The sequence below is a fragment of the Quercus suber genome, unplaced genomic scaffold, assembly GCF_002906115.3.
Source record: "Quercus suber isolate HL8 unplaced genomic scaffold, Cork oak 2.0 scaffold_94, whole genome shotgun sequence".
NCBI classification, from domain to species: domain Eukaryota; kingdom Viridiplantae; phylum Streptophyta; class Magnoliopsida; order Fagales; family Fagaceae; genus Quercus; species Quercus suber.
Window position 1 is genome coordinate 1,327,830 of NW_027069559.1, and position 19,446 is coordinate 1,347,275.

The window sequence follows — 19,446 nt, forward strand, 5'->3', positions numbered from 1 at the left end:
TGTTCCTGCTTGTATGTAAGGAATTTTATTTATAAGTGAAAATGATGTTTTGGTCTTTATGGAATGCGTCATTTAAGCAAAAATCATGTGCAAGTCATGTGTTATTAATTTTTGCCTAACTTAATAGTAAAACTAACATTAAGATGCAAAGTGTAACAAGGGTCATAGTTTATGGTGCAAAGCGTGTATTCAAATAGTTTAAAGTGTAAAGTGTAATTTGATGTATAATTTAGATTGGTAAATTATAATTTCTCCACAGAAAAAAAAAGAAAAGAAAAAAAGGTTACTTATTAAGTTTTTTTTTTTTTTTGGTTGTTGGATTGAACTTACGTATTAAGTTGTGTGAATGTTGATTCATCAAAAAAAAAAAAAGTTGTGTGAATGTTCCGAAACACCCTCACCTGTTCCAAGAAATTACATGGAAGCCCATGTATATATCTTCCATATACGCCATCTTTGACCGACAGATCACTCAAAACTCGATCTTTACTACAAGAGCCAAACCCCAAACCCCCAATAGGTTCAATTTGTCTTTTTCCACCATTAATCCTAGGGTTCCAAATCTCAATTTTCTCATGCTATTAAGCTTTTGGGTTTTTAATAATTTCAATGATTATTGTTATTTATTTGTGTGGAATTGAAATTTGGTATCTTTGGATTGAACGTGTTTCAGATTTTTGATCATGGCGGCGGTGGAGGTGAAGTTGAGCACGGAAGTTGTTGTACCTGTTGAAGAAGAGAATGGGAATACTTCGGAAGCTGTGAATGGAAATGAGGAAGAGACCTCGTCTGAACCTTCTTCAACATTGGACAAAGATGAAGATGAGAGCAATAAAGGTGATGCTTTTCTTTTCAAATTAGTCTAATGGGTTTCTAAAGATTGATTTTTTATTTGGTTGTTTTGTTTGTTTGTATTGATATTGGCATATATGGTTCATAGCTACAGATACATAACTAGAGTATACTTTTTCAATCAATGCTTCAAAAACCCATAACAAATTTCACAACTTTGTTGTTGTTGTTGTTGTTGTTGGGGGTGGCAGGTTGTGATTAGTGCAAAAAAAAAATTCCAGAACCACAAACTATTACACAACTTCTTTGCCACAACTTTGATGTGGCAGATTGTGAGTAGTGAAGAAAAAATAGTGGGTCTGTGTAAGTGATAGGCAACCACTCACAGTCTGCCCTGTCCGAGTTATGACAAAAGAATTGTGAAATAATTTGTGGTCCTAGAACGGTAGAACCACTCTTAGTGCAATATCATTTTCACGTGGGACTACTGCTGATATCACTTTTATTGTATAGGAATTACAATCTGCAACCTCAGCAGTTGTGAATGATGTTGTGTCATTAGGGTTATTGGTTGCCAGTTAGACGGATTAGGGTCCTCTAGAGTTCTTAGGGAAACTCTAACATGGAGTTCTTAAGATCATATCTATCCATTTTGAGATGAGTGGATTGGATTTTGCTATGTCATTAACACTTACACAAATTTTGACTATATTACCTTTATTGTATCTATTTGAATTATTGATGACATAGCTAAATCTAATCTACTTATTTTAAAATGGATGGATAGGATTTTGGGTCTATGGTGGAGTTACCTTAACAACTAACATGGATGAGAGAGTTGGTCATTGAGTCAATCAATGCTTTAACCTTTGGGTTACTGAGTTTTGGCTCAAATGGCATCTCCTTCCCTTTTAAGATTAAATTGGAGGATGAGGTTGTGGGTTAACTATTATTGGGTGCATGTGTTACTTACCAACCAAAATATATTTTACATTATATATTATATGTGCATTTGGTATATAGCTTTTTTCTGTGAGATAAGAACAAACTGGGTTTGATTAAGTAGCACCTAAGAAAATAAGCGGGCTTACTTTAACAATTAAGTCGTAACAAATGGCTTATGTATGTATGAAAGTCAATATGGAGTAGCTATTGAGTAGTCCTGGAATAATAATCCACCCTTTTGCAACACGGTGGATTCTGCAGGTAAAGTTCATTGTGGGGTTAACCATTCATGTGAGAGAATGGAGTATCACCCTTGAAGTATTAAATTATTTTGAAAAATGAGAGGGAATAGTAAAAAAATTGGATACATTTTGTTTGTAGTTTCTTTCCTCCCTTCCCCTTATGAATGAAGAATCTTAATTGTGATAAGCAACTAGTTCTCTTCCCTGGGCATAATTTGTTGTTGTGTATTCTTTTGATTGGACTTGGTAAGTTAATCAAATATAAAATATTAATTATATGTACTTTATTTGTATGGTCATTAAGAAATTTTGTACTTAAAGTTTGTCAATTTTTTGCTAATATGTGCACTTGCTTGCATTTTTAAACCATTTCTTTACAGAAGTTACAAAGAAAAAAAAGAAGAAAAATAAAAGCAAGTGAGGACCTTATTCTAGCCTTAATTTCTCTCTTTCTGGTTGAAGTACATTTTCACTTGGTAGTATATAATTTCTCTTCTTTTACACAGGAAAAAGAAAGAACTACCCGAGCAGACTGATCCTCCATCCATTCCTGTTACTGACCTTTTTCCTTCTGGCGAGTTTCCTGAGGGTGAGATTCAGCAATATAAAGACGAGTGAGTATATGTTATTTCTACAAACTCATTGCAACTAAGTCTTAACCCCAACTTAATTGGGGTTGGCTATTTCTATCCAACAGAATATTGCTCCTAGGCATGGGCATATAAACTGTTTAGTCTGTCAGGGTGAATGCCTATGGATTACCCGGTAATTGGTTCCAGTGGGTGGGGTTAGTTGCCCGTAGGTTTTACTGGCTAGAGGCGAGTCCGAAGTGCACTTATTTAGAAATGTTTCTTTAGTAAGGTTCCCTACATAAAAATTAAAAGGCAGAATATGGCTTTTCTTTTTGTGGAAATTTTTATCCTTAATTAGGGATTCTATGCATACATGTGTATGGTTAAGGGGTTGTTAACTAGTCCAATCATTGTCCCAAGTTCCAGTCAATATGCTGGAACCGCTACTTCATGCATATTGGTTTACCTTTTCAATAACTGAATATCTTGGCATTTAAAATTCGTGCTTGTATATCAGTAACTTATGGAGGACAACATCTGAAGAGAAGAGGGAGTTGGAGCGCCTCGAAAAACCAATGTACAATTCAGTTCGCCGAGCAGCTGAAGTTCATCGTCAGGTTGCAATCTGTTTTAATATTTACATATGTTACTGCTCAAAGTGAGGAAAAAAAAGTATCTTTATTCTGTTGAGAGCAGGAAAGCTTAGAGAACCTTTTGTTCTTGACATTCAGTCTGGTTAAGAAACTGGATCAAAACAGCCGGTTTAACCATGAACTGGGCTTATTTCCAGTCTGATTCATCACCTCCTTGATGCTCTTTTTGTTGAATTGGGTTAAACCTGCTGGTTTACCCGTTGAATGGGTCAATGAACCAATAAACTAGTTCAATTTTATCAAATTGGTTCCTTTCTAAAGTTAAAAAAAAAAAAAAAATCAGATTTATAATTTTTTTCAACAAACACTCGGTATATCTTTCACTTTTTGAATCTAAATATAAGATTTAGATTATCATATGTATACTAAGAGCGTTGTGGCTCAATGGCATTGCCTACTTCGAACCTGGGTTTGAATGCCCTCACTTGTTGTAAGCAATATATATATATATATATATGGTATAATATTTATTTAATTATAAATGTATTTTTTAATCAAATAGGTTGACCATTGACTTGCTCATCAATCCAGTTCAGTTTTTAAAACATTGCATTCGATTGAAGCTTGTTTACTTATAATTAGGTTCGGAAATACATCAAAAGTATTCTGAAGCCTGGAATTTTGATGACTGACCTGTGTGAGACTTTGGAGAACACAGTCCGTAAGCTAATATCAGAGAATGGTCTGCAAGCTGGCATTGCTTTCCCTACAGGGTGCTCTCTGAACTGGTAAACATTTTGAGTCTGTTATTTGAGAGAATTTTATTTGTTTGATCATAATGTCATAAAACCATTTATGTAGTCTAAGCTCTTTTTTGTTGTCAGGGTTGCTGCTCATTGGACCCCAAATTCAGGAGATAAGACTGTGCTTCAGTATGATGATGTGATGAAGTTGGATTTTGGAACTCATATCGATGGTACTACCCACTTCTATGCCATCCATCTGTAACTTGTTCAGATTTTCTATTTTGGCTATTGTGTTGGTAGAATTCTATATTTCTATCTTTACTGCATTATACTACTATTTTTCTTAGCTGATGTATCAGTCATGGGTTCTTTGATATGCAGGGTGTATAGTTGACTGTGCATTTACAGTGGCATTCAATCCAATGTTTGATCCACTACTTGAAGCCTCTCGTGAAGCAACCAATACAGGTATCAAGGTACTGTTTGGTCCCCAATAAATCCCTTTGGCGAATGATTTGTTAATCTTGCTCTTTGGTTAGATATGATCATGTTTGTTATCCCTATGGAATGAAAATTAGCAGTGTGGATCATTCTTTTTTATGTTTGTTGCATTAATGGATGAAAAGGCGACAGCAACAATTGAATATAAAGTGACCTTTGAATAACTTTTTAAACTAATATCTGTTCTGAAAAGTTTGTTCAATTTATTTGTAGATTTATACTTATCAAGTCTAGCAGAGTTTGGTTTTTAATTTGGACATTTTTTAGAATTGACCATATTCTCTTTTAACTAGGATCAGCAATGGTCCTACATGTTTTCAGGTGCTTGAATTAGTGATTACAAGTGATGTTTCATCAAAATGTATAATCCAGTATTTTACATTCTCTTGCATTAGGGAACAGCATGTTGTATGGTAATATTATATATGAAACCATTAGTGCTGAGCCTGTGGGCTTAATGGAAGTGATGGAGTTAATAATAGATTGACAAAATTTTCCTCCAAACTGGCAGCAGTTGAAATGGCTATCCATGTGAACAATGTTAATTTTTTAAAATAATATACGTACAGATTATACATGGAAGCATACCTTTGATGGAAGATTTTTTTTTTTTTTTTTTTTTTGGGGGGGTACATGTCTATAGCAAACTGGACAACTTTTGTACTCATTAGAACGTGGGAAGATGCTATGTTCTTTTAATAAATGATCTTGTGTTTGTGTGTATGTGTGTGTATAACATCGAAGTACCTATAAAAAAAAAAGTATGTATAACATCGAAGTTGATAACTTTATTTACAGTATATTTATGAGTTATGACATGCTTTAATATTAGAAAATTATTTTTTACACACTAATACTCACACTTATATTTATACATGTATATGTGCATGTATGTCTATGTCACTTACCAAAAAAAAGGTATGTATGTAGTTTGAGGTTGTATTGACTGGTGTATCAATACAATAGTTTGCTTATCTGGCTCTGCCATTGTCCACATGTATTTTGTTTAGATGACTTATTAAGTCATCTAAACAAGTTACATGACTTTTAAATAGGGCATTTAAATAGGCCGTGACAAAAAGTACACATGGATGCTCATTTTAGTCACCATGTAGTAGGTTGGAAGAAATATACTTACCACCAAAAATAAGTTGAGACGTGTAGTACTTCCATTACTGATGAGGAGGATGCTGACAAAGATGTTTTTAAGATTGCTCAGGGATATAAGATGGAACCATTGTAAGTTAGTTTGAGTTAAGATTCTAAGATGGAGAATAGGAAGGCTGATGATGAAAGCTAAAATATCTGAATTATTTTGGGAGAAATTTTAATAAGATGTGGATCATTTAATTTTACATTGCCTAATAGCTTGTGCGCCATGGAACTTGGTGTTCTGTTTAGTGGGAATTACATGGGTGATTCTACGAATGGTGATAGAGTATTTGGCATGTTGGATAGGTCAGTTGGGTGGGAAGAGGGAATTGAAACTTGGAAAGCTATCTGTGTTTGATGTGGTTTATTTGGAGAGAAAGGAATGGGCGCACATTTGAGGAAAGGGAGACAATGGTAAAGATATTGAAGCATTTATTCCAAATGTAGATTTCTGAGAGGAAAGACTATTGAATCCAGATTTTCCTGTTAGTTTTCTTGATTTCTAGATATGTTAAATTTTAGAATACATGTGGCCGGCCCTGACTAATTTGTTAAGAATCCATAGCTGATGCTAAAAAATTTAGGGCTAAGGCTTTGTTGTAATTGTTGTTGTACTTGTTTTTTGGCTTTTATTCTTGTATACATCCCATGTCATTGGGTAAAACTCTTTTCATTTCTTCCATGAAATATTTATTATATATAAAAAATAATAATAAGATGTAAGATGTAACTACTGATAATGATGAGAGGAAGTTAATACTGCTGTAGTTTATTATGTATATTCTAATATACTTGATATCCTTTGATCGGTGAATTTTTAAATGGTGTAGTAATATTATATCTTTAATACCAATTACTTTGAGATAATGTTGAAATTGAAAATAATTTTGATATTGTGCTCGCTTTTTCAACCTACATCAATGGGGTAGAACTATTGGACTTCTTTTCCTCACTGTCCCCCCTTGCTTCATCCTTTTCTGTTTCAATATCTTTCTAATAAGATCACTTGGTAGGCCAGAAACTTGGACCTTCAAGTATTATTTTCTGCCTCTCTGATTTCTGTCTTTTCTTTTAATGGACACTGTCTCTTGCTACATCTAAAGTTTTTTAATTTACTATTTCTGTATCTTTTTAATTCTTTTTTGGACGTCAGAAATAACATATGAAGAAATTTTCTTTGGGTTGTATTGTATATGCTCCACTGCTACGGCTTTTACCAATTCCGGAAGTCATGAATCCCCAACCACAGTCTTGTTACTGATATTCTTGTAATTGTGTAGGAAGCTGGAATTGATGTGCGACTTTGTGATGTTGGTGCTGCAATTCAAGAGGTCATGGAATCATATGAGGTTGAAATTAATGGAAAGGTGTACCAAGGTATGATATCTGTAGCAAGTGTGTGTATATATATATGTCTAAAGTAAAATGGAGAGTGTATCCACTCTACACAGTGTGTATGATGCAGCAGTTATATTATAGTGTATGATATCTTTTATGTCTAAAAATTATGTCTAAAATGTCACGTGGATATTTTTTTACATTAAGTGGACGTTGGCTTATGTTGGCAGTAAAGAGTATTCGAAACTTGAATGGACATAGCATTGGGCGCTATCAGATCCATGCTGGGAAATCTGTCCCTATTGTGAAAGGAGGAGAGCAGACGAAGATGGAAGAGGGCGAATTTTTCGCAATTGAAACTTTTGCATCAACTGGTAATTGTTTTTGCAGTGATGCAAATCTGACAAGAAATAGTTTGCAGTTAATGTATATTGAGACCTAAGTACAATTAATTGCTTATTGTTATATTCAGGAAAGGGATATGTCAGAGAAGATCTAGAGTGCAGCCATTACATGAAAAATTTTGAAGCAGGTCATATCCCATTGAGGTTGCCCAGGGCAAAGCAATTGTTAGCTACAATTAACAAGAACTTCTCCACATTGGCCTTCTGCAGACGGTATTTAGACCGCCTAGGGGAGACTAAATACCTTATGGCACTAAAGAATTTATGTGATGCTGGCATTGTTCAGGTATTTCTCAATAATTGATTTGTATACAGTCCCTCTTTCCCACTTTCCCACGGTAAATGATGACAACATATTCTTTTTGGGTTGTCTCAAAATATATGGATATATTCAAAAGTGAAAATTTGTAAAAGTGAGTTTAATTTGCTAAAGAATATATTTATTCCAAAATTTATAAACTTGAAGGACCGAGATAGAATATGATGGATTGTTACTTCGAGCTACATCGTGATATAGTTTTTTTGCCACCATCTTCTACAAGTTCACTTCATGGATATTGATGTCAAGTACTCTCTTAATTCTCCTTTTTTTTTTGGCAGCCTTATCCTCCGCTCTGCGATGTTAAGGGCAGTTATGTCTCTCAGTTTGAGCATACCATCTTACTCCGGCCAACCTGCAAAGAGGTCATTTCCAGAGGCGAGGACTATTGATTGGGATGGAAATTAAATTTTGGAACTGAATACCTACGTGGATTCATGTTCAAACTGTTATGTTTGTTTATTAACTTTACAACTTTAATGAACTTACTGAAATTCTGGTAGTAAAGAATACACCGATCACTAGTTTATACTATTGGTATTTGACATGTGATTCTGATCGTTTTACCATAATCCTATTACACTCTAGGTGCAGACTCCAAAAAAAAAAAAAAAAAAAACCTCCAGACGAATGTCAGCTGTTAATGGTGACTGGTGAGATACCAATATCAGTTTATTGAGTAGGGGTGACTCTTATTGTGGAAATAGGCGGCATAGATGGTTTAACTACCTGGGTGCAAAGAGGTCATTTCCAGAGGCGAGGACTATTGATGGGGATGGAAATTAAATTTTGGAACTGAATACCTACGTGGATTCATGTTCAAACTGTTATGTTTGTTTATTAACTTTACAACTTTAATGAACTTACTGAAATTCTGGTAGTAAAGAACACACCGAGCGCTAGTTTATACTCTTGGTATTTGACATGTGATTCTGATTGTTTAACTATAATCCTATTACACTCTAGGTGCAGACTCCAAAAAAAAAAAAAAAAAAAACTAAAGCCTCCAGATGAATGTCAACTGCTAATGGTGACTGGTGAGATACCAATATCAGTTTATTGAGTGGGGGTGACTCTTATTGTGGAATAGGCCACATAGATGGTTTAACTACCCTGGTTATTGTTTAAAAACCATCTGCAGTTGTATATATTCCTTGTTTTTACAGTTTTCTAAACAAGCAAGATTAGGTTGGGTTCAACATTTGAACTAGAATCCAATGGGTATTGAACTCACAATCCATCAGTTTTGCCCTCTAAAATGTGGCATTCCTCGCCTCCGTCTTTCATTGGAGACAGTCTTTGATAGCCTGTTCAGCTTTTGTCACCTATTAGGGTTTGATGAGTCCATCACCTAAATAGTTCAGAAGTTTAGGCATCTAGCATATCTATATTCCAATGACATCGTGCTTCATATTCTTGGGCTCTTAAAAGTTCAAATGTATTTTCCATCAAATTGGTATTAAAATTTTTCTAAAATGGTTTATTAATAATTATTCTATGAATATCCGTTAATGGAACCTTAAATTAAAATACATGAAATATTGTGATTAGAGACACCAGAACTATTTGTAGGGTGGGGCAAAGGTTGAGTTCAATTATCCAAACTGAATTTCACATGTATATACATACACTTTAGATTAAAAAGAGGAGAATTCTATATCTATAAGTCAAAAAAGATATACAAGAACCATTGAAAATTTTGCTATATAGTATAATTTTTGTTAGCAAATTTTTGAAAAATTTTGCTAAATAGCACATGTCAAACTTATTAAATTATGTAATGTGTGGGTTTGGATTGCAGGTTTTGTTGCGGCGCGTTTTGATCATCACGTTTTCTCTTCTTTTTTTTTTTTTTTTGCCGGCATTTTTGACTTTGGGGAGACAAAATTCACTGTTTATGTACTGTTCACACACTGTTCACGCACTGTTCACGCAATATTTAATATTAAAAGTGGGTCCCACAACACTATTTACACATTTAAAAATTATTTTGCTACAGTGTTTTCAGCAACAATCAGTTTTTAACAACTTTCAGCAACAATAAGTGCTATCCAAACGGACCCATTAATATGTTATTTGGAACTCGAGTTCCTATAAAACTCGAGTTTCATTAAATAAGTTTAAGCTGTATTTTTTCTTCTAAAATTACACTATTTGGCCAAAAAAAAGAAAGCCCAGGAACTATTGGTCACTCAAACCAGCCCAACCAATCTCCCGTTTAAATTCAAAAAGTTCAAACGTCACAGGGCGAGCTTTACCGGTTAGACTTCCATGGCATCAAAGCCCTAACCTTTCAAAATTCTCTCAAAAATCATCACTTTGAATCATCATCATCAACATGGTCATGGTCATATCATAATGGACGCAGACATTTTCCTGTGGATTTTCGAATTCCTATTGCGAAGCCCGGCGGTGACAGACCACGTCATCAAGAACCTCCTCCAAGTCCTCCCGCTCCCCTCCGCCGTCGCCGAAGACTATCGGTTCAAGAAGGCCGTCCTCCTCCGCACAATCCAATCCGAGATATCCGTCGCAACGGTCACCGAGACGACGCTCCAGGCGCTGGAACTGATCGAAGAGATGGACCGAAACGACGGCGTGGAGATCGGAGAGTCGTTGAAGGCCGCGTATTTGGCGGCGGCGGTGGAGTGCACGGTGAAGTACTTGGCTTTGGAGGGAAGCAATGGGAAGTACTTCGAGGCGGTGAAGAGAGTGTGGAGGGGCAGAATCGGTCATTTGGAGAAATCGGGGACGAAGAGCGAGTTGGTTAGGGATAACGCCGAGTTGACTCGGTGGAAGAACGATTTGGAGGCGGCGCTTTGGGATGCCAAAACAGCAAATAGGTTGATGAATTTGAATACAAGGGCCGAGGCTCTGCAAAAGCTTAGGGCTTTTTTAGGGGAGGCTTGGGCACTCATGGGCCCTTCCTTTCTTGAAGAGGCGGCGGCCCGGGTTCCGGAGTTGGCGGCGAATGAAGAGGATAAACTTGTAGCAGGGAAAGGTAAAGTTTCAAACTTTACTATGACTGCATGCTCTGTGACTGTGAGTGTGTGTTAATAATTTTGTATTCTCAATGCTCATAATAGAATGAAAATGTTCACATTCCCCTATATTTCAGTTGTGTTGTGCAATCCAAATGAACTTTACACTGGTCATAGTATATATGTGTTGTAATGCATTGGTGACTAAACATCTAAAAGGTGTTTAAGGAACACCCATCAAATGACAACAACGACAGTGAGGCGTATAGCGAAGAGTAAAGCATATGGTGGCAACTTGCGTTAGTTTTTTATTAGTATAATTCAGTCATTCAAATTAAAGATTAGCATCTATACTCATCAATTTTAGAGCGAGGAAAGTCTTGCAAATTAAAGAAACAAAATTGTCCTTAAAATGGAGTCTCCTATGGTAATGTATACTAGGAGGTGGCCGACATTGGAGGCCAAACTTTCTTTTTACACTTCAATACATGTTTAAAGTTCAGTTTAATTACTTCTAACAATAACCTTCTTAAAGTTAAAGTTTCAGGTTTTAAAGGTCCCTTCTTAAACTTAAAGTTTCAGGTTTTTAAAGGTTCCTTTGAGTAGCAGGCACTCTAGGTTGCACTGCCTCTAGCTCACCTTCACACTTCTTATATGGGCAATTAAAATGCAACGGCCAGAAGTCATTCTTTCTGAAAATGCTATCTATATCTAATAACTCAATCAAATTAAACCAACTTGAGTAAGTATTACATGGTCAAAATCTAAGCCAAAAACTCATGCATTAAAATGCACAGATCACAGAGAGGCGTTTCATCTGACAGTTAATTGCTAAACCAACCCAGATCACTTAACCTCACATATAACTCAAAAAATTGAAAACTTTAATAACATTGCCACTCCAGTAGATATAGACCTGTCAAAGCTATCGACTTTTCCAAATTGAGGATTGGTTAAATATATACGTAATTATGGTCATCCTTCTACTTTCATAGTTTCATGCTCCATGATCAGATTAGTCACTACTGAAGCTTGTTAATATCATTCTTGAGCTTCACATTTATATAGTTAAGGATTTTTTCTTCCCTTTTGACTTTTTTGGGTTTGCCTTTCATTTTACTCAGAAATACATAAGGGGAATGTGCTTCCTAGACGCAATCACAGTGCATGCCATAAACGCTCTAAAGGAGGAGTTAGGATTGTTGAAGAAGAGGACACGGACGCATTATGTAGCAAATATGATTCCTTGCCTACCCCTGAAGTTAATAGGATAAAAGAGGCACTTAAATCCAGTTCTATGGAGTTACAGGCAGTGGTGAAGGACCCTCACCCTGATGCATTACGTTCGGCTGAATCTGTAATGTCTGACATGGTGAAAAAAGATAAGACACATGACCCTTCTGTAGAAAATCAGAGTGGAAAAGACATAAATGCACTCAATCCATCCGTTGACAAAAGCGTAGCGCCACAAGCTACTGACTCTGGTTGTGGAAATCAGTCCTGCATTCCTCAGAGCAATTCTACTCGACCAAGCTTAATGGAGCGAAATAGCACTGCTCATACTTATGAGGTACCTGTGCTCATGTTTTGTTGTTTCAATCTATTGGTTTGTTTTCTTCTAATCTTGTGGTAACTGGGGATAAAATATTTTGTTACATTCTAATAGTTGATACATCATGTTATTGTCTATAAATCATTTATGTTCATAATGCGTAGTGTCATTTTTAAGAGTAGTCTTGCATTGACTTGTGTTTTCCTGAACTCATTTTAATTTTTTTTTACAACATAATCAGCATGAGATCATCTTAATGTCCTTATGATGATAGACAATTATTGAACTAGTTTAAGCCTAGTTGCACTTTTTTTTCTCACATAGCCTTTGTTACATAATACATAGAGTGTGTCATTTTTTCCCTGCCTTGGTGAAAAGAAAAAATTGTGTCATTTTTTGAAAGTTGTTGTATGTCCTTGCAGTGGGATGATTCCATAGATGGCTCACAAGAACGAATGACTGATCGTGCAAGTAGACTTCACCTACCTAACCCAAAGAGAAAGATTGTTTTGTCCTTTGAGGAAGAATAAGGTTAAAAATTTTGTTAGGAGAACAATCAAGAGATGGAGTTTGTTGGAGGAAGACACTTTAAGGACTGGTGTGCAGAAGTATGTGTTTGCTGATTAAAAAAACAAAAATAACCACATCAGTAGAATATATTTTTGAAAATTACAGGATTTTTTATTTATAAATAAACTCTAAATTCCTTTAGGAAGTATGTTGATCCTCACATTTTCTTTTTGTCATGTTTCCTGCTGCAGGTTTGGTAAAGGAAATTGGAAGCTCATCTTAAATTCCCACCGTGATATTTTTGAAGAAAGAACAGCGGTAATTTGTTGCTGTACTCATTTGCAATGTCTTACTTTACTTTCTAAGTATTTATACCCAAAATATAAGTCAAAGTATTATTTTCTCAGGTTGATCTGAAGGATAAGTGGAGAAACATGACACGGTATCTAGGAAGCATGGACATGGACATAGGTACGGGTATGGACATGGGTATGACACGGTAACATGAACAATTTCTAAAAAATTATAACATGAAATGGCCAGTACAACACCAGTTTGGCACTCTAAATGAAATGTCCGTACTTCCTTGCACGGTCCACAAAACAGAACGCAAATTTTTTTGTATTTTCTGAAGAGATAAAAATTTGCAGTAGCTTGTTAGTTCACCCCATAACCTTTCCGCCTTATACATCAACATGTGTTATATAACGTTATATAACATAAGGTATACATACCTTGAGTCCTAACAGTGCTAGTTCTTGTAGTTTTCTTGACTGAGTTATACTCTCATGTTCATCTGATGCCTTCCTATGTTCATATTTCAGCTCGGTTAAACTACACCAGTGATGTGGGTTTAACGTAATTATGTAGTGAGCTTATTTTGGATCATGTTTTCACATATTTTATTCCCCATGAATGAAATGTATGTATTTTGATATTTCTGTACCTTGGCTAACTTAAATTGATGGAATGGCCTAAAATTCAAGAATGGATAGGTTTTTAAGTGATTAGGCTGTTAGGGGCTTACCTGCACAATGTATTTGTTATTATTGTTGCATGGTGTACCACTGTTAAACATTCAAATTGTAGCCATATGTTTCACATTGTTTGAAGGTAGTGCAGCTCGGAAGTGGATGTAATTATTCAGAATTCAAGGCCTTAGTTACTTATATGTGCATGCCCTTTTTGGTTTAGGCTGGCACTGCGGAGGTAGCTTTTATGTAATGCTTTTTAAAATCTTTCTTATTCTTTTTTTTTTTTTTTTTTAAAAAAAAAAAAAAAAAAAAAACTAAAGCCTCCAGATGAATGTCAACTGCTAATGGTGACTGGTGAGATACCAATATCAGTTTATTGAGTGGGGGTGACTCTTATTGTGGAATAGGCCACATAGATGGTTTAACTACCTTGGTTATTGTTTAAAAACCATCTGCAGTTGTATATATTCCTTGTTTTTACAGTTTTCTAAACAAGCAAGATTAGGTTGGTTCAACATTTGAACTAGAATCCAATGGGTATTGAACTCACAATCCATCAGTTTTGCCCTCTAAAATGTGGCATTCCTCGCTTCCGTCTTTCATTGGAGACAGTCTTTGATAGCCTGTTCAGCTTTTGTCACCTATTAGGGTTTGATGAGTCCGTCACCTAAATAGTTCAGAAGTTTAGGCATCTAGCATATCTATATTCCAATGACATCGTGCTTCATATTCTTGGGCTCTTAAAAGTTCAAATGTATTTTCCATCAAATTGGTATTAAAATTTTTCTAAAATGGTTTATTAATAATTATTCTATGAATATCCGTTAATGGAACCTTAAATTAAAATACATGAAATATTGTGATTAGAGACACCAGAACTATTTGTAGGGTGGGGCAAAGGTTGAGTTCAATTATCCAAATTGAATTTCACATGTATATACATACACTTTAGATTAAAAAAAAAGAGAATTCTATATCTATAAGTCAAAAAAGATATACAAGAACTATTGAAAAATTTGCTATATAGTATAATTTTTGTTAACAAATTTTTGAAAAATTTTGCTAAATAGCACATGTCAAACTAATTAAATTATGTAATATGTTTTTTGGAACTCAAGTTCCAATAAAACTCGAGTTTCATGATACTTGGAACTCAAGTTTCATTAAATAAGTTTAAGCTGTATTTTTTCTTCTAAAATTATACTCTTTGGCAAAAAAAAAAAGCCCAGGAACTATTGGTCACTCAAACCAGCCCAACCAATCTCCCGTTTAAATTCAAAAAGTTCAAACGTCACAGAGCGAGCTTTACCGGTTAGACTTCCATGGCATCAAAGCCCTAACCTTTCAAAATTCTCTCAAAAATCATCACTTTGAATCATCATCATCAACATGGTCATGGTCATACCATAATGGACGCAGACATTTTCCGGTGGATTTTCGAATTCCTATTGCGAAGCCCGGCGGTGCCAGACCACGTCATCAAGAACCTCCTCCAAGTCCTCCCGCTCCCCTCCGCCGTCGCCGAAGACTATCGGTTCAAGAAGGCCGTCCTCCTCCGCACAATCCAATCCGAGATATCCGTCGCAACGGTCACCGAGACGACGCTCCAGGCGCTGGAACTGATCGAAGAGATGGACCGAAACGACGGCGTGGAGATCGGAGAGTCGTTGAAGGCCGCGTATTTGGCGGCGGCGGTGGAGTGCACGGTGAAGTACTTGGCTTTGGAGGGAAGCAATGGGAAGTACTTCGAGGCGGTGAAGAGAGTGTGGAGGGGCAGAATCGGTCATTTGGAGAAATCGGGGACGAAGAGCGAGTTGGTTAGGGATAACGCCGAGTTGACTCGGTGGAAGAACGATTTGGAGGCGGCGCTTTGGGATGCCAAAACAGCAAATAGGTTGATGAATTTGAATACAAGGGCCGAGGCTCTGCAAAAGCTTAGGGCTTTTTTAGGGGAGGCTTGGGCACTCATGGGCCCTTCCTTTCTTGAAGAGGCGGCGGCCCGGGTTCCGGAGTTGGCGGCGAATGAAGAGGATAAACTTGTAGCAGGGAAAGGTAAAGTTTCAAACTTTACTATGACTGCATGCTCTGTGACTGTGAGTGTGTGTTAATAATTTTGTATTCTCAATGCTCATAATAGAATGAAAATGTTCACATTCCCCTATATTTCAGTTGTGTTGTGCAATCCAAATGAACTTTACACTGGTCATAGTATATATGTGTTGTAATGCATTGGTGACTAAACATCTAAAAGGTGTTTAAGGAACACCCATCAAATGACAACAACGACAGTGAGGCGTATAGCGAAGAGTAAAGCATATGGTGGCAACTTGCGTTAGTTTTTTATTAGTATAATTCAGTCATTCAAATTAAAGATTAGCATCTATACTCATCAATTTTAGAGCGAGGAAAGTCTTGCAAATTAAAGAAACAAAATTGTCCTTAAAATGGAGTCTCCTATGGTAATGTATACTAGGAGGTGGCCGACATTGGAGGCCAAACTTTCTTTTTACACTTCAATACATGTTTAAAGTTCAGTTTAATTACTTCTAACAATAACCTTCTTAAAGTTAAAGTTTCAGGTTTTAAAGGTCCCTTCTTAAACTTAAAGTTTCAGGTTTTTAAAGGTTCCTTTGAGTAGCAGGCACTCTAGGTTGCACTGCCTCTAGCTCACCTTCACACTTCTTATATGGGCAATTAAAATGCAACGGCCAGAAGTCATTCTTTCTGAAAATGCTATCTATATCTAATAACTCAATCAAATTAAACCAACTTGAGTAAGTATTACATGGTCAAAATCTAAGCCAAAAACTCATGCATTAAAATGCACAGATCACAGAGAGGCGTTTCATCTGACAGTTAATTGCTAAACCAACCCAGATCACTTAACCTCACATATAACTCAAAAAATTGAAAACTTTAATAACATTGCCACTCCAGTAGATATAGACCTGTCAAAGCTATCGACTTTTCCAAATTGAGGATTGGTTAAATATATACGTAATTATGGTCATCCTTCTACTTTCATAGTTTCATGCTCCATGATCAGATTAGTCACTACTGAAGCTTGTTAATATCATTCTTGAGCTTCACATTTATATAGTTAAGGATTTTTTCTTCCCTTTTGACTTTTTTGGGTTTGCCTTTCATTTTACTCAGAAATACATAAGGGGAATGTGCTTCCTAGACGCAATCACAGTGCATGCCATAAACGCTCTAAAGGAGGAGTTAGGATTGTTGAAGAAGAGGACACGGACGCATTATGTAGCAAATATGATTCCTTGCCTACCCCTGAAGTTAATAGGATAAAAGAGGCACTTAAATCCAGTTCTATGGAGTTACAGGCAGTGGTGAAGGACCCTCACCCTGATGCATTACGTTCGGCTGAATCTGTAATGTCTGACATGGTGAAAAAAGATAAGACACATGACCCTTCTGTAGAAAATCAGAGTGGAAAAGACATAAATGCACTCAATCCATCCGTTGACAAAAGCGTAGCGCCACAAGCTACTGACTCTGGTTGTGGAAATCAGTCCTGCATTCCTCAGAGCAATTCTACTCGACCAAGCTTAATGGAGCGAAATAGCACTGCTCATACTTATGAGGTACCTGTGCTCATGTTTTGTTGTTTCAATCTATTGGTTTGTTTTCTTCTAATCTTGTGGTAACTGGGGATAAAATATTTTGTTACATTCTAATAGTTGATACATCATGTTATTGTCTATAAATCATTTATGTTCATAATGCGTAGTGTCATTTTTAAGAGTAGTCTTGCATTGACTTGTGTTTTCCTGAACTCATTTTAATTTTTTTTTACAACATAATCAGCATGAGATCATCTTAATGTCCTTATGATGATAGACAATTATTGAACTAGTTTAAGCCTAGTTGCACTTTTTTTTCTCACATAGCCTTTGTTACATAATACATAGAGTGTGTCATTTTTTCCCTGCCTTGGTGAAAAGAAAAAATTGTGTCATTTTTTGAAAGTTGTTGTATGTCCTTGCAGTGGGATGATTCCATAGATGGCTCACAAGAACGAATGACTGATCGTGCAAGTAGACTTCACCTACCTAACCCAAAGAGAAAGATTGTTTCTCCTTTGAGGAAGAATAAGGTTAAAAATTTTGTTAGGAGAACAATCAAGAGATGGAGTTTGTTGGAGGAAGACACTTTAAGGACTGGTGTGCAGAAGTATGTGTTTGCTGATTAAAAAAACAAAAATAACCACATCAGTAGAATATATTTTTGAAAATTACAGGATTTTTTATTTATAAATAAACTCTAAATTCCTTTAGGAAGTATGTTGATCCTCACATTTTCTTTTTGTCATGTTTCCTGCTGCAGGTTTGGTAAAGGAAATTGGAAGCTCATCTTAAATTCCCACCGTGATATTTTTGAAGAAAGAACAGCGGTAATTTGTTGCTGTACTCATTTGCAATGTCTTACTTTACTTTCTAAGTATTTATACCCAAAATATAAGTCAAAGTATTATTTTCTCAGGTTGATCTGAAGGATAAGTGGAGAAACATGACACGGTATCTAGGAAGCATGGACATGGACATAGGTACGGGTATGGACATGGGTATGACACGGTAACATGAACAATTTCTAAAAAATTATAACATGAAATGGCCAGTACAACACCAGTTTGGCACTCTAAATGAAATGTCCGTACTTCCTTGCACGGTCCACAAAACAGAACGCAAATTTTTTTGTATTTTCTGAAGAGATAAAAATTTGCAGTAGCTTGTTAGTTCACCCCATAACCTTTCCGCCTTATACATCAACATGTGTTATATAACGTTATATAACATAAGGTATACATACCTTGAGTCCTAACAGTGCTAGTTCTTGTAGTTTTCTTGACTGAGTTATACTCTCATGTTCATCTGATGCCTTCCTATGTTCATATTTCAGCTCGGTTAAACTACACCAGTGATGTGGGTTTAACGTAATTATGTAGTGAGCTTATTTTGGATCATGTTTTCACATATTTTATTCCCCATGAATGAAATGTATGTATTTTGATATTTCTGTACCTTGGCTAACTTAAATTGATGGAATGGCCTAAAATTCAAGAATGGATAGGTTTTTAAGTGATTAGGCTGTTAGGGGCTTACCTGCACAATGTATTTGTTATTATTGTTGCATGGTGTACCACTGTTAAACATTCAAATTGTAGCCATATGTTTCACATTGTTTGAAGGTAGTGCAGCTCGGAAGTGGATGTAATTATTCAGAATTCAAGGCCTTAGTTACTTATATGTGCATGCCCTTTTTGGTTTAGGCTGGCACTGCGGAGGTAGCTTTTATGTAATGCTTTTTAAAATCTTTCTTATTCTTTTTTTTTTTTTTTTTTTCAAAGTACAATTTTAGCACACTTCAATAAAAAAAATCTTTAACAAGAGCTTAAATAAGCTATTCTTAAACGGTTCAAAATTCGGTGACTGACCTGTTCACACAATCAAAGATGTGCCTTTTCTATGGAGTATAAGGCTGGTAATGCCATGGCAAGATAGTCGTCAAGTATCTAATCAGACTAGAAAGTTACCTTTTAAACCCTAAAATTTAGGGTTTAATAAATTAAAATTTATAATTTTAAAAGTAACATATTAATTCTGGAGATTTTAAAGGGCGACGAAAAAATAAACTTTATAATTTTAAACGTAATAAATAAAGCCTTGAGATTTCAAAAGTAACGAATTAAACCTTAATTCATTTTAAGAGAAACAACGTGGTATTCGTGATTTAATGTAGGTTAAGGATTTACTAGCAAATGAAATATTTCTTAATGACTCTCAAAGTCTTATCTTTTTTATTGTATT

General features: G+C 35.7%; 3 protein-coding genes across 4 annotated transcripts; all 3 read left to right on the forward strand.

Moving 5' to 3' along the window:
• Positions 1 to 403: 403 nt before the first annotated feature.
• LOC111997555 (methionine aminopeptidase 2B) lies at positions 404 to 8,138 on the forward strand. Of its 2 annotated transcripts, none has more exons than XM_024029652.2 (12): positions 404 to 520; positions 674 to 837; positions 2,360 to 2,396; positions 2,486 to 2,593; positions 3,069 to 3,168; positions 3,787 to 3,932; positions 4,029 to 4,120; positions 4,272 to 4,366; positions 6,824 to 6,920; positions 7,112 to 7,255; positions 7,354 to 7,571; positions 7,886 to 8,138. In XM_024029652.2, exons 1-12 carry the CDS (start codon positions 429 to 431, stop codon positions 7,994 to 7,996), a joined length of 1,404 nt encoding a protein of 467 aa, XP_023885420.2. In that variant the 5' UTR covers positions 404 to 428; the 3' UTR covers positions 7,997 to 8,138. The 2 variants fall into 2 exon arrangements, with proteins under 2 accessions (XP_023885420.2, XP_023885421.1); XM_024029653.2 differs by having other exon boundaries at positions 485 to 554.
• Positions 8,139 to 9,501: 1,363 nt separating this feature from the next.
• On the forward strand, positions 9,502 to 13,759 carry LOC136067997 (uncharacterized). Its single transcript, XM_065774581.1, has 5 exons — positions 9,502 to 10,605; positions 11,710 to 12,155; positions 12,560 to 12,745; positions 12,899 to 12,965; positions 13,055 to 13,759. The coding sequence occupies exons 1-3, from the start codon at positions 9,963 to 9,965 to the stop codon at positions 12,665 to 12,667; spliced, it is 1,197 nt and encodes a 398-aa protein (XP_065630653.1). The 5' UTR covers positions 9,502 to 9,962; the 3' UTR covers positions 12,668 to 12,745; positions 12,899 to 12,965; positions 13,055 to 13,759.
• A 1,112-nt stretch (positions 13,760 to 14,871) lies between these two features.
• LOC111997575 (uncharacterized) lies at positions 14,872 to 18,826 on the forward strand. Its single transcript, XM_024029684.2, has 5 exons — positions 14,872 to 15,673; positions 16,778 to 17,223; positions 17,628 to 17,812; positions 17,966 to 18,032; positions 18,122 to 18,826. Exons 1-5 carry the CDS (start codon positions 15,031 to 15,033, stop codon positions 18,215 to 18,217), a joined length of 1,437 nt encoding a protein of 478 aa, XP_023885452.2. The 5' UTR covers positions 14,872 to 15,030; the 3' UTR covers positions 18,218 to 18,826.
• Positions 18,827 to 19,446: the final 620 nt, after the last annotated feature.